This window comes from Pseudophryne corroboree, chromosome 5 (assembly GCF_028390025.1).
Source record: "Pseudophryne corroboree isolate aPseCor3 chromosome 5, aPseCor3.hap2, whole genome shotgun sequence".
Lineage (NCBI taxonomy): Eukaryota > Metazoa > Chordata > Amphibia > Anura > Myobatrachidae > Pseudophryne > Pseudophryne corroboree.
In genome coordinates, this window is record NC_086448.1 from 509,756,900 (window position 1) to 509,772,222 (window position 15,323).

Consider the following 15,323-nt stretch of genomic DNA (forward strand, 5'->3'; position numbering starts at 1 on the left):
TTGGGAGGCATCCCTTGTTAAACATATTAAAAGAAGAGCATTAGAGTATAGCAGACCAGGAGGTCTACTGTAGCACAGACCAGGAGGTCTACTGTAGCACAGACCAGAAGTTCCAGGTACAGCAGACTTGGAAGTCCGCTATAGATAAAGAGTAAAGGAGCACAACACCAGGAAGGGTTGGTGCGGTACCCATATAGGCCATTAAGCTCTGGCTGAAGGAATTCGCAGCCGCAATTTTCGATTCCACTGGTCGCTCCGCACATAAGATTAGTTGCTTATGTGCAGAACGATTGTACCGCACGTAATTGTGTGCATTAGTTAGTAACTTGACCCAGTACCATTTGCGTACGCTAGAGGGGTCATAAACGCTATTTGTACATTCTAACGTGATTTGTGTAATTTTTTTTATTTTAAGGGAGGTTCGCTGGGAACTCGGGAATTCTCTAACAACCAATAGTTACTGGGAAGGGTTAAGTGCTCTTCGGATCACATCCACATGTTCCAGTAAATAAAGGTTCATAGGGGCCCTAGGTTGGGTACAGCAGCTCTGAGTCAGTGATTGCAGTACTGGCCAACGTGGGCGAGGAGTGAGTGGAGGTACTCGGTAAACCTCCGCCGGCCTACCCCGGACATCTTGGTTTTTGTAAGGGTTCGCTGAAGACCCTGATTTGAAGGTCAGAGGTAGTGAAAGCAACACCTGCAAAGATGGGGGCCAGTTGTTCAGGTAGGGGGCGATCAATCTCGGTTCAGGTTGACTTAGTAAACCGACCAATCGGGTCGGCAAGGTATATCATGTGTGAGAAATACGGTTCACACACAGAGGTTTTGTGCGATGAATGGGAAAGAATGACTGTGCATGACGGGGAAAAGTTCCCACGGGTAGGCAGTTTTAGTCCCGAGGTGTTACAAAATCTAAGGAGAAGGATATGTCTCATTAAATCTGCAAAGAGACGGATCAAACATTATGATTATTTACAGTTATGGCAACAGGAAGGTGAAATACAAAGAGGATTGGCTCAAGCGGCTGGATCTAACCCTATCAGAAAACTGATAGCCACCGCGCCACCACCACCATACATAACGGGAGAGAAGGTGGTTACAGAGAATGGCACACTGGTGTATGATAAACATGCACTTAGTAACTGTATAAATGTTAAGAATAATGTAACTAAGATTGTTGATGCTAATACTAACCCGTGCAAGCTGTTCCCTGTTTTAAACTTTCCCCAGGATTGTGACCAAGAGGATGAACCCACAACAATATCGGCACTCTATCTAGCAGCCACCATAGCAGAAACAACAGTGGGCACGTCCCAACCAGTAAGAGCAGTATCAAAGGCCCCTAGTGGAGGGACAGGTGAGGTCGTATCAACTGGTAAGTACGGCACTGTACAATATGCTGAAACCATTGCACCACATGTTGTAGAATCTACTCAGAATGATGTTATTGAACTTAATCCCGTTAGGGTAATTGCAGTACCAAATGGGAAAACTGACACTTCAGGAGTCACTCCTGTCAGACACATCGCCAATCACTGCCCCTTTTCCCGAACGGAATTAAGATCAATGGTGTCTGAATTCCCTGATCCTAGGAAAGATCTAGTTGCAAGCCAGAAGTACATTAGAGAGCTAGGAAATACTGTGGAGCCCAATAACAAAGACTGGCAGATATTGCTGAGGGCATGTTTACCCTCCAATGTCGACTCAGCGAGATTTATAGCTGACTGTAAATTAGATGAAGAGGTACCCCTTACGGATGTGTACAACCAAGATAATGTAAAGAGAATAAATTTACAGTTAAGAGAGTATTTCCCAGCTGTTGCCAAATGGAACAAAATTTTCTCCATCAAACAAAAAGAGGGAGAAACAGCTGCTGATTATTTTCATCGGGCACTACAGGAAATGGCTAAGTATACAGGAATAGAAGACATTAAGACAAATGTGAATCATAGAGAAGTAGCAGTATCTGTGTTAATGGATGGTTTAAAGGAAGTATTGAGGACGAGGGTACAGACCACCCAACCATGTTGGCGAGGTTTGTCGGTGGCTACTTTGAGAGAGGCCGCTATTGATCATGATCGGAACATCACCAGACACAGGGAGTCACAGAGTGATAAGTTAATGGCCGTAAGTATACAGGCCCTGACCACAAGGCCACCTCAGTATAAGTCTCCGACCCCTGTGGGTAAGTCAAATGTGGTAACTTGTTATTACTGTCATAAAGAGGGACATTTTGCACGAGACTGTAGATCGAAAAATGCACAAAAATCATATCAACCCCCTAGACAACGACATGACACACGAAATTGGGATCAAGGACCGCAGAGACGGAGTTATGAGCCACACGCAGGGGAAACAAAAAGGTATCCCCCAAGAAGAGACTGGCAAGTCTCTGATAGTTCCCATTTACCCCCTTCACAGGTAATAGCTGCCAGCGCAATGCAGGGAGGCCACCACATACAATAGGGGTGGGGCCACACCTGTAGTCTGCAGCCAGTGAAATTAATTGCGAGCCTTGGAAATGAACCTGAGGTCACAATTGATGTAGCTGGTAAATCTCTAAATTTCCTTGTAGATACGGGGGCGGCCAAGTCAGTGATAAATTCGACCGTGGGCATGAGAACCACTGGTAAAACAATTCCAGCCATGGGAGTAACAGGAGTAGTACAGCACTACCCTTTAAGCAAACCTGCAGAGATTACGATAGGGCCTTTGCATACCAAGCATTCTTTTCTGCTGGCTGCATCGGCTCCGACTAATCTCCTAGGGAGAGATTTACTGTGCAAAATGGGATGTGTCATATATTGTACTCCTGAAGGTGTGTTCTTGGACATACCCGAAAACCACGCTCAGGAAGTGCAGGATATGCTAGACTCCCCAACAAGATTAATGTCACACACTGTTGTTGTAAATAGGTGTCCGTCCAAGGTAGAGGAAATGATTTCCCAGATACCGGAATCACTTTGGACCAAGGATGGACAAGACACTGGATTAATGGCAAACGTAGCCCCAGTAGTTGTACAAGTAAAAGATGGTAGGATAGCTCCAAAAATCCCACAATACCCTCTGAAGCCAGAGGTGGAGTTAGGAGTTTTCCCTGTAATAGAGCGCTTGCTACAACAGGGCATTCTGGTAAGAACGTCCAGCACTGCCAATAGTCCCATCTTCCCTGTTAAAAAGAGTGGGGGGAGGGGTTACAGATTAGTGCAGGATCTAGGAGGGATCAACAAAATAGTTGAGAGTCAATTCCCCGTAGTGCCAAATCCAGCTGTCATCCTTATGCAAATCCCTCCCACTGCCAAATTTTTCACTGTGATTGACCTCTGCTCCGCCTTCTTCTCGGTACCTCTGCACCCTGACAGTCAATACTTATTCGCATTTACATACAGAGGAGTTCAGTACACCTGGACTCGATTACCACAAGGTTTCATTGACAGTCCAAGTATTTTCTCTCAGGCCTTGCATGATTGTTTACAGTCTTTCCAACCTGAGAGTGGATCAGTATTAATACAGTACGTGGATGATTTACTGCTGTGTTCTGATTCACTAGAAGCGTCCCTGAGAGATACGAAACAACTCCTGTTTCATCTTTCAGACACAGGACACAAGGTTTCCAAAGATAAGTTACAATTATGCCAGACCAGGGTGAAGTATTTGGGACACTGCCTAACACAAGGCCTGAGACACCTTACCGCTGATAGAATTCAAGCAATTCGTGACATGACCCTGCCACAAACCCAGCAACAGATTAGAACGTTTTTAGGAATGTGTGGGTATTGCCGTAACTGGATCCCAGGTTTTTCCATACTGGCCTTGCCTTTACAGGAGATGGTCTCCTCAAACAAACCTGATCGGATTTCGCACACAGACGAGTCTGAGATGGCATTTGAGAGACTTAAACAGTGCCTAACGCAGGCACCAGCATTAGGCATGCCAGATTATGGAAAACCCTTTGAACTGTACGGAACAGAGAGTGCTGGGTGCGCAGCAGGTGTCTTAACCCAGAAACATGGTGATGCCAGCAGGCCGGTAGCCTACTATAGCGCTCAGCTAGACACGGTAGCGCGATCCCTCCCCACATGCTTGCGAAGCGTTGCAGCAATAGCATTGCTAGTAAGTAAAAGCGAAGATGTAGTGCTAGGACACAACCTCACAATTCATACACCACATGCAGTGTCAGCTTTACTGAATTCTGCCCAAACCAGACACGTCTCATCAGCACGGTTTATAAGATGGGAATTGGCGTTGGTGGCCCCCGTAAACATCACCATAAGGAGATGCAGCGCACTAAATCCTGCAACATATCTCCCAGGTGTGCCTGGACAGGCACAAAGGGTGGAGGATGAGAGTGATGGTGAAGGAGGATTTAGTAAGGACAGCGACACACGTGATTGTATGGAATGTTTGACCCAAAATTTCACGGCAAGGCCTGACATCAGTGACAACCCACTGGAAGATGTAGATTTTACTTTCTACACTGACGGTAGTTGTCACAGACAGACGGACTCGGGAGACTTGTGTACTGGATACGCAGTCGTAGATGACCAAGGTACCATAGAAGCGGAACCCCTAGGCCCACCACACTCAGCACAAGTTGCTGAACTGGTTGCCCTAACCAGAGCATGCGAATTGGCTAAAGGCAAGTCAGCCAATATCTACACAGATTCTAGGTACGCCTTCGGAGTAGTCCATGATTTCGGGGCCCTATGGCGCCTCAGAAATTTCAGGACGGCAGCCGGCACACCCGTAGCGCATGCAGCCCACATCAAAAGACTTCTAACAGCGATACAGGAACCCGACAGAGTGGCTGTAATCAAGTGTAAAGCTCACACGTATAGCCAAGAGCCGGTATCACTTGGTAACAGCCGAGCAGACAAAGCTGCTAAATCAGCAGCCAGTAACCCCATACAAACAGACAGTACACAACTGATGGTATTTGATACTGTAAACACACAGAAATTATATGAAATGCAAAATTTGGTTCACCACAAGAAAAGGCAGTTTGGAGGTCAAAAGGATATGGCCAGGAGTCCTCAGGACTCTGGACAGATGGACAGGGTAAGCCAGTGGCACCCAGAGCATACCTTCCAAGTCTAGCGGAGGCGGCACATGGGCTGACTCATCTAGGCAAAGAAGGAATGTGTAAGTTGGTAAGAGCTTATTGGTGCGTCCCAGGATTTTCTTCCCATGCGGGTAAAAGAGCGATGACATGTCTCACCTGCTTGAGGAAGAATATCAGAAAGGCAATACCGACAGAGCCATCCCATATCCCTCCGACAGACGGCCCTTTTCAGGTAATACAAATTGATTTTATACAATTGCCACCTTGTAGAAATTTAAAATATGTATTGGTTTGTATTGACGTGTTCTCAAATTGGGTTAAAGCATTTCCCGCGGCCACAAATACCGCTGTGTTTACTGCAAAGAAAATTGTGCAGGAATTTGTGTGTAGGTACGGTATCCCTAGAATCATTGAGAGTGCTAGGGGTACCCATTTTACAGGTGAAGTCTTTCAAACAATGTGTAAGTTGATGGGAATTAATAGTAAGCTGCACACTCCGTACCGCCCCCAGGCGAGTGCGAAGGTGGAAAGAGTAAACAGCACTATTAAAAACAAATTAAGCAAGGTAATGGCTGAAACAGGATTGTTGTGGCCCGAAGCTTTGCCAATCGTATTATACAGCATCAGAACCACTCCCAGGTCCCCTCTTAATCTGTCTCCTTTTGAAATTCTGTTTGGTCGACAACCCCATGTTATGATTAACCCCCAGGATGATTTGAAATGTAACAATGAAGTAACCGTAAAGTATTTGGTTAAAATGAGTAAGCAATTGAGGAATCAGAATGATAATCTAAAGTTGGTGATTCCTGATTTGCCAGACAATAATTGTCATGACATTGAACCTGGGGATTATGTAATGATACAGAATTTTCTACGCTCAGGTTGCCTTATTGACAGATGGGAAGGACCATATCAAGTCTTATTGACCAGCACAACAGCATTGAAGGTTGCCGAGAGAGAGACTTGGGTCCATTCGTCTCATTGTAAAAAGGTTGCTGACCCAGAGAGGTCCCGTGATAAAGGACAGACGGTAGAGGTTGTATCACTAGAGTGTCTGTTCCGGGAAGATTGAGACGACACCTGAGCGCTGAGAATAATAAGATCGGAGGCGTTTGTCGAACCAGATTTCTTTTCCCCATTTGTTATTTTCTCCAGTTCCCATCTCCCTCCTATTTCCCTTCCCCCTTCTTATTTTTCTCCTTTTACTCCTCTAACATGGACTTGCCCCAAGAGACTGTGATCCGGATTTTCCTGTTGACCATGATGTTGACCAGAGCAGTCTGTTTCGATGAGAGTACCATTTAGGTCGAGAAAGGATCGGGAATGGGTTCTGATGACCAGGATGGAGGCGTAAATTTCCAAGAGCGACATAATCACCGAGTAAAGGCGAGTATCAGAAAACGATCTGGTAGCATTGACAATAGAAGGAATTGTGAAGGATTGTTAGCTGAAGAGAACTGCATCTGTAGGCATTGTGACAATATAGTTGAGGATGGGTGCATCAAGAAATGTCAGTCCAGTTTTAATGTCCACATGGACCGGCATCCATTGAGTGACTATCACTCCTTAGTGGGTAAAGTGTTAAATCAGACAGACTGTTGGGTATGCTCTCAAGTACCTCAAGGTCATAGCAAATCAGGACTAGTACCATTCCCTTTAACTGTAGGAGAGGTACTTGAGTTAAGTGGTGGGAGGCTGGTGGACAAGAGGTTTAATATCTCTAGTCCTCCTAGTTTGAAGCTCCACCAGTATCATGTGGATAGGTATTTAGTATGCTTTAACATTTCCAATCCCCGAAAGCCGGGAAATTGGGAAGTGTCATGGAGTAATCAAACCATGACATTTTCATATAGAGCCGATAGAATGCCCATAGACACAGAACTTATACGCCAGATAGCCGACCATGGAAAATATTTCCGGTATAGGTATACTCTAGGAAGTAGGACCATGCGAGTTGGAGAAGTATCACCAGGATACTGTGCACATATCGTACAACCTGATACGTGTACTAGACAGATGGGAGAGTTAGGGTTAGGAGATTTCACATGGAAAATTTGTAACATGGTAATGTCATACTCCGTCCCATATGTTCTCCCCGATGATGCATATTTCATATGTGGGAGAAAGGCGTATAAGTGGCTTGCCCCAAACTCAGAGGGATTGTGTTACATTGGAAAAATACTGCCTGAAGTAATGACTGTATCCCATAACAAAATGAAAGACATTCACCGCGGTGCCCAAGCTCCTTATACTCACACTCATTACGAGCACATCGTTAAACGGCACCTGATAGAGAGGACAGAGCATCCGGCCTCTGATCTGATCCATGAATCCACCGGGATTCAATTCCTACTCGCGTTAGATATCACTCGTACCGCCAGAGGAGTGATAAATTATAAATATATATCTGCGCTAGCGAACTTGTTAGACAATATCACCGAAATGTATGACGACACGTTCAGGTACACTCAGGGCCGGCGACAGGGGGGGTCAAAGGGGACACCTGTACCGGGCCCCAAGGATCAGAGGGGCCCCAAGTATATGCCTCATAGTGTCCGGCAGGGATGTGAGCAGGGAATCATCATGGAGTTATTGGGGAGAGACCAACTGTGGTGTGTGTGGGGGAGGAAGGAGGGAGATAAATATTTAAATATCTGTATACTGTAGATATAGCGCAGCAAATTCCGTTGCTCTGAGGGGGCCCCAGAGATATCACTGTACCGGGCCCCAAAATGTCTGTTGCCGGCCCTGGGTACACTGGGAAAGAGTTACAAGCCTACAAAACAGAGCTGGTTCAGCATAGGATGATTCTCAATTACCTCACAGCAGTGACAGGCGGGTATTGTGTTACCCTAGCAACTCAATATGGAATAAAGTGCTGCACGTACATTACAAACAGCACGGAGGACCCAGCCGAGGTCATAGACCAAAAGATGGATGACATTTTACAATTAAAGTGGGAGTTTCGAAGGAAACACAATCTCACACTCGCTGCTGTGGGTAATATGCTGACCAGTTGGGTGTCATGGTTGAACCCACGAAATTGGTTCTCCTGTTTAGGAGAATGGACCCAAGGTATTATAATGGACGTAGGGAAATTTCTCTTGTGTATTCTGGGAGTCGTCATATTGGTTGGCCTGATATTTAGATGCGTTCGGACTTTAACGAAGTGTAAAGGTAGTACCAGAGTGATGAGTCTGAGGAGCGAAGACACTGTAATAACAACAACTAATTTGATTTATGACCCAACGATAGAGACAATGTTGTGAAAATGTGATTCCACGGTCCGTTTCTTTCACCCGTTTCTCCTTTGTTTTCCTCCAAGGTACAAAGACATCCGCTTGGAAGAAGAATTTGACAACCTCTTTTATACAGACCATTGATGGACTATGCCACAGACCCCCAATATCCCTAGTGACTTTAACTTTTACTATAGCCCAATACTTTAGAGACTGTAACTTTATGGACAATGGAACAACTTTTGCTCACTATTTATAGCAAAATCACCGAGAGACATCAGACAACATGTACATCAAGACAAGACATCAGACAAGACTTCAATCGGCGACTGTTTATTTAAACTCACATAGTTTACGACTGCATTTATAACGATTGTTTCTTATCCTCATCTCTACAACATCCAGGTAATGACACACATAGTCGATAGGGAATATAGACACATATATCGGCATTCACATGTTCCCCCCCCTTCATGTATCATCAACTAAATGTGCTCCCCATTTGTTGCAACCAAAAGCCGAAAAGAGCTCGGTAGAGTTTGAAAGCCCATCCACAGATCCCTGACACGGGATAAGAAGGATTCAAATGTATACTTCGCAATACCTCGAAGCTTGATTTAAAACACGTACGGCACAATGATACATGACCCCTCAAACATGGATTCATACACACATGCTTCTACTATCTCACTAGGTCATACCTTTTTCCCACCTTCTCCTCTCCTCCCTTTACCCAATCATAAAAAGGTATTTACATGATGACATATATTTTTTTTTTTTTTGAACTGTTTTAGGAAGTGGCAGTTATTGATGACTGCCAAAGGGTGGACTGTCAAAGTCGGAAAAATATCATGCTGCACGTTGCCATATATTCACCCCATGCGCTTGCCCGTGCACATTCTCTCCCGTGCGTGCGCATATTCGCAGTTGCGTAATGGAGCTTCTACGGCCGTGCGCATTGGCGCGTGGTATGTGCATTTACGGTAGAGTTTGTGTGCGTCTAGCGGGCGACTCAATCGTTACATAGTAAATCCAAATAGTATGTTTTATAGGTAATGTTCCCCTTAATAATAACTGTAAGTTTGTTTATTGTAACTGGTTCCTGGACAGAGGAATTCCTCTTTGCATGATACGAAGGGTCAGACAGGGTTTGAGCAGTGGTGTTTGGTACCTAACTAAAGAACATTTTATTAGAAACAATCCGGTGCTGGTTAGGTAAAGATTAATCGCTCCTGCGTATAGTTATGTCTATTAGTAGTTTCTGGACATTTACTATATTTGCAGTTCATTATCCATGCGGCGGGAATCCTGAGATTCCCTCCCACCTGAGCAGTTCGATATAGTCACAGCCCACCTGTTCAAACTAACCTATGACCTTTTGTTATAATGCGAGGAGACATTCCTGTGTCCAATGAACAATGAGATTATAGGTCCCTTTGTAGTGTACTGTACGCAGTGTATATAAGAACAGCCAGCCTGGCCAGCTCAGTCTTCTCTCCACAACGGTTTTCATCATTGACTAACTAGAGAGCTGGTACTAGGACTGCGCAGCGATTGTTCCCAGTGTGTAAGTTATTCTCTGTAACCAACTTATTCTCTGTTTGTATTTGCCATACTATCTCCCTCTCTCTGTTATTGTTAAACTGTTGTATATTGTATATGTGTAGTTATTATGTTTAGATATTGATGTTAGCCTGTAGTGTATGAACTGTTAACTGTTTTCCCCTTTTTATATAGCTAGATATTGTTAGTAAAGGTTTTGGAACCTTAGCAAGGTATTGTGTGTTTATTACATTGCTGAGAGTATTCAGAGCGTCTCAATCGCTCAAGAGGCTTTCATACAATAGAGGTTAATTAGCATTGCATTGTGCTCACATTACAAAACCAAGGTTTACAGTATAGGCTCAGCCTTTCATTGTGTTGCATACAAGGTTTACTGAGTGTCATCCCGTGAGTGTCTGCGCCGCTCGTGTTCCCCTCGTGGTCACGAGCGTCCGCTACGCTGGTAGCGTAGCATTACGGTAGTCGGCCGCCTATAGTGTGCTCGACACCAAGCGTTAAGCTGTGAGCGAGCGTGCCGTATGTGCGTCTCAACCAAGGCTAAGCGTCTGCTACACTAAGTGCGTACCCTTACGGTACCCCATACGCCAATTGCGTACTGAGTCTCTTACCCACATATAGTGAATGTTATAAGATAAATATTTAGCTTTATCAATATATATATATATATATATATATATAGTCCAGAACCAAGAACCAGCACCTCCAATCAATGCAAAAAGAAAGTTTGTAATATCCACAGAATCCACAAATTCCATTTAAAAACAGATGCATATACACAGGGAATGGGTATCGGCACTCACCAAGCCTGGATATCAACTGGCTCTGGTGCCTTCTGGAACCATAGTAATACCGTACGTAAATCCAACAAGCAGCGGCACTTGGAGGAATCTAAAAATATAGTGAAGCGTGTTTAATACATCACACAGCAAAGACAACGTCACGGGCAGGGAAGATAAAGTGAGATGTGCATAAAAAGTAACTTATAAAAACTGAAGACTCGCCAGCTGGAATAACGGCATCCGGGGGAGGGAACGACTTTCGTCTCAGCTCCTGTGAGACGCGTCATGGCCTGGGCATGTCCTGTAGTCCAGGAGACCATGTTGCTAGGTAACCGGATGCCGGGCTGCCGTGCCATGCCGCTGCAGTGTAAACAAGTGATACATAACAAATAACTTCCTTCTTGTGAAGAAAAAATGTATGACAATTTGTTAAAACATAAGTGAATGAAAGAAGTGGGACTTCTTCCACAAGGGTGTGTTTAGAGGGTCTCAGAGCCTGCTGTGTGACAGAACAGTTACAGACAAAAATAAGAAAGAAGTTGTCTTGCGCTGGTGCACACATTTCAAACAACTTTTAATATACTTTATGTAAAACTTCTTTATTTAAACAAACCAGTTAATTATTATTATTTTTTATAAAAAATAGATGGACACAATAACTTGTGAAAATGTGAATAACGAAAAAGATTTGTGATTGAAACCATAATGTCCCACTGTATATTTATTTATACTTGTTTTATTGAAACCAGGGGTGTGTTTCTATGTATTATGTTAATGCACCTTAATGAATTGTAATATTAACTCTAACAAAGAATGGATTGTAGACGAAGAGAATTTGTGGTGCAAACTGATGCATCGGATGTAGGGATGGGTGCAGTCCTGTTCCAAAACAAAGAGGTTGAAGGAGATCCTCTAATTTACTTGAGCAAAAAGTTATAAATACACAAGAAAAACCATGCCACTGTCAAGAAAGAAGCATTGGTAATAGTGGCCATTAGAAACTCTGAGGTACTACTATTTGCTGGGAAGAAAATTCAGGTTGATCACTGATCATGCCCCATTGAAATGAATGTCTGAGAATAAAGAGAGCACTGGGAGAAATACAAGGTGGTTCTTGACATTGCAAAACTTTAAATTTTCAGTAGGGCACAGGCCAGGAAACCAACTGGCCAAGGCAGACACTTTGTCTCATGTGTTTTGTTGGGGTCTGTAGTTGTTTGCAACACACAGGTCAAAACAAAGGGGGGGGGATGCAGGGGGATGTGATAGGAGCACTGGTAAAGTGATAAATGGGAGATATGTTTATCCCTGGTTTCTGGCTTATGTGTTTTAAAACCCCAGGAAGATGTTTGTGGTTTCTCTGCTGAGAAAATGTTGTAGACGGCAGATAAGGATTCCAGGGGTGTAGATGTGAGATAGAAGAGAGGGCACAATCCACAAGGCCCATTTTGGGTCTTTAGGCCTTCATCCTGAGAGCAGGCTAATTAGTGTATGCACCTGTAAGAGGCTGATAAAAGCTTGGCTCAGGGTCTCACTACCTGGGCAAACAAGCAGCAGACCTGTTAAGAGACACTGGGGTAAATGTATGAAACAGTGATAAGAGTGGAGAAGTGAGCCAGTGGAGAAGTTGCCCATGGCAAACATTTCAGCATTGAAGTGACATTTATAATTTGCACACTATAAAATTATACAGAGGAGCTGATTGGTTGCCATGGAAAACTTCTCCACTGGCTCACTTCTCCACTCTTATCACTGCTTCATACATTTACCCCACTGTGATTTACTGACTGTAAGTACTGTGCAAATGCCTGTATTTGTGGCAGGGACATTAGATCCTACCACTCTGAGAGAGGGAATCTATTATGTTTAGTTATTGCCCAGAAGGGTAGGAGCTGCACGTTGCCAGCATTGCAGCACATACTGAGGGCCTTATGCTTCCACTTGTGAGCATTGCAGCACTGGCACTTGTGGCTCATGGTAACCAGGGCTACAGTGCTGTCTGTCTTGTAAGCCACATCAGAATCATACACCATGCCTAAGTGAGTCTTGACTTAGTCCAAGTGTTAAGTCCTCAGAAGTAGCGGCTTGAGAGGTTGGTGGCGCTGCAGCACAGTCCATTATTCAAATAGAGGAGCCATCCCAACTGCCACCACAAATGTTGTCAAACATCACTGGCAGTTGTTGTGGTTTCCCTATTTGTATATTGGACAGTGCAGCAGCCCCGCCTCTCGAGCCACTACTCATCCCAGACAATGAACTTCCATCCTGCAACACTAGTTGCATGTTGATTTGTCACCCAATAACCTCAGACAACTAGACACATTTACCCCTTTTCACCCCTTTAGGAGTCAAATAAAAAAAAAACTGCTTTGTGTGTGCTTACATCAAAGAATTTTATGTATCTAGGTCTAGGGGTTTGGGCTGGGCGTTGATCTGTCAGTCGGGACACTTGTTTTTATATATACATATATATATATATATATATATAAATATAAATGCAAAAGCCCCTCACTCATCACAAATTTTCTTACTTCCCAATATGTTAGGAAGCTGAAATGTAACATTCTTCATGTGGGAAATAGAAAAACATAATTCAAATTTTAATAAACCTCTCCTAAGGGGATGAAAAGGAGGTTGACATAATGACATCATTACCGATACATGGCTTGCGTTGCGTGAACGATAACGCCCAAATGGACAATTGGTTCAAAATTTGGATTGCACCTCCAGTGTGTAGAATTTAAAACACTACAAAAATAGTTCTGTCACTTTTTACCGTGTCTTCTAAGTGTGCTCCTCAGGTAACGACAAGAACCATGGATTAATATTACTTACATTAAGACGTCTCAAATGTACATCTCTATAGAGTTACGAAATTTTTAACACTCATTTATATGTAGAACTGTGAAAATCAGAAACTCACGTGCGAAGAACGGGTAGAACAGCTAATATAGATATAAAATCATGCTTCACTTATTAAATATCACACATCTTTACGTCTGATAAGGTTCAGGTATTTAAACATATATATTTGTGAAGATTATTCATAGTTTGCTGGGAACCAAGAGTAAAGAAACCTATATTTCTAACAGTGTGCTTTCTACTGCATGTTTTCTCAGCATGGAATAATGCACTTCTGCGGATTTCAAGTCCTCACTCCTCAAGTATCTTATGCACCAGAGTTTGTGAGTGAAGAACACAGAAAAGAAATGCTCATTTATTGGGCTCAAAGACTGGAGAACATTTGGGATGAAAAACCTATTGATTGCACACCACCTTGGTACTTCCACTAGGTACACAAGTTTCTGGGCCTGAATCAGAGGTGAATGCAGTATTGATCAAGTCTCAACTGACCAATGTTATATGGTCTGCATATGCGTAGGAGCTGCAGTTCGTATGTGCCGCTATACTATTGCGACGCCAATCACAGTATGCTGTTAGTTGTAGTTTGAATGACAGGCTGCAGACGTTTGGAGGCTGTGATGGTGAGTGTTCTGAATCCAGTGATTGCGTCTTCAGATGTAGATTCACTGGCCCTGGCAGCTTAGTTGTGGTGGACATTCTGAGAAACCACAGGGTTGTTCAGATATCCGATGGTCCGTGCAATGTTCCCAATGTTCATCCAATGCTGCATCTTGAGATGCATGCAGCGTATCTGAGAAGCCAGCGGTAGGCGTCTAATTAGAATAGACAGCACCAGCAGCATTTACATTACTTCTCAGCTCCGATGCGACCGAACACGCAGCACCAACCCGCCTTGCGTCCACCTATGAATCAGGCCCTCTGCGAGACAGAATACAGTCTAATATGTAAATGGTTATATGTTAGCAGTAATTATGCCTATGATTTACTGCTCACTTACTAAAGGGGGGTACACACGGAGAGGTCCGTTCTTAAATTCTAAGCAATCTGCCTAAATTGCTTTGAAATTAAGCACAGATCTCTCCGTGTGTAGGGTGCCGGCGACAGCGTACCGCGCGTTGCTATCGTCGGCTCTAGATTTGACATGCATACATGCCAAATCTAGTGAGGTCACTCATTTCACATCGCGGGAGAGATGTGTGCTGAGCGGTTTGTGCTAGATCGCTCAGCACACATCTCCCCCGTGTCTACGGGGCATAACTAACCATTAAGGAATGTCTAGTTCAGTGGCAGCTGTAAGGTTATTTTATTGATTAATCTTGTTGCAGTATCAGCTGATATCAGTAAAGCCTCAGACAAAAATAATAGCTTCTGTGCATTTATAGGTTACATAAAATTTTAAGTGATGTTGATGGAGCATGTACATAAATGGGAGCAAAAATGCAATGCAGTTCTTATGTTGATATTAATTATGGAAATGCTCAAGAGAAAGGAAAAAGGGTTTTTAATGAATAATAAAGGGAGATAATTGTTTAAAGAAAATCTCAATAATGGCATGTTTAGTAAAAAATAAATCTTATGTTAATAACAATTTATAAGCTTAGTAATAATAAAAGTCAGTGTCTGATGTTAACATAAAAGTATAGGGGGTAATAGTATATGGGGAGTAGCATTTGAAAACTCTTGTACAGGAACCCAAGTCATCTTTCAGTAAATTGTCCACTCTACTTTGGTATTTAGAACTTTGCCCCATGCTACAGTATAATGATTCAATGTGGATGGGGTCAGAATTCCGGCAGTCGGATTTCGGAATCCCGA

General features: G+C 43.5%; 1 protein-coding gene across 1 annotated transcript in view; it reads left to right on the forward strand.

The window, feature by feature from the left end:
- The window catches only part of NQO2 (N-ribosyldihydronicotinamide:quinone dehydrogenase 2), a 116,876-nt gene extending 102,940 nt beyond the window's left edge, over positions 1–13,936 (forward strand). Inside the window, exon 5 of the mRNA XM_063925207.1 lies at positions 13,763–13,936. Within this exon, the coding sequence (XP_063781277.1) occupies positions 13,763–13,936 (174 nt within the window). The remainder of the gene's footprint in view (positions 1–13,762) is intronic.
- The last annotated feature ends 1,387 nt before the right edge of the window (positions 13,937–15,323 follow it).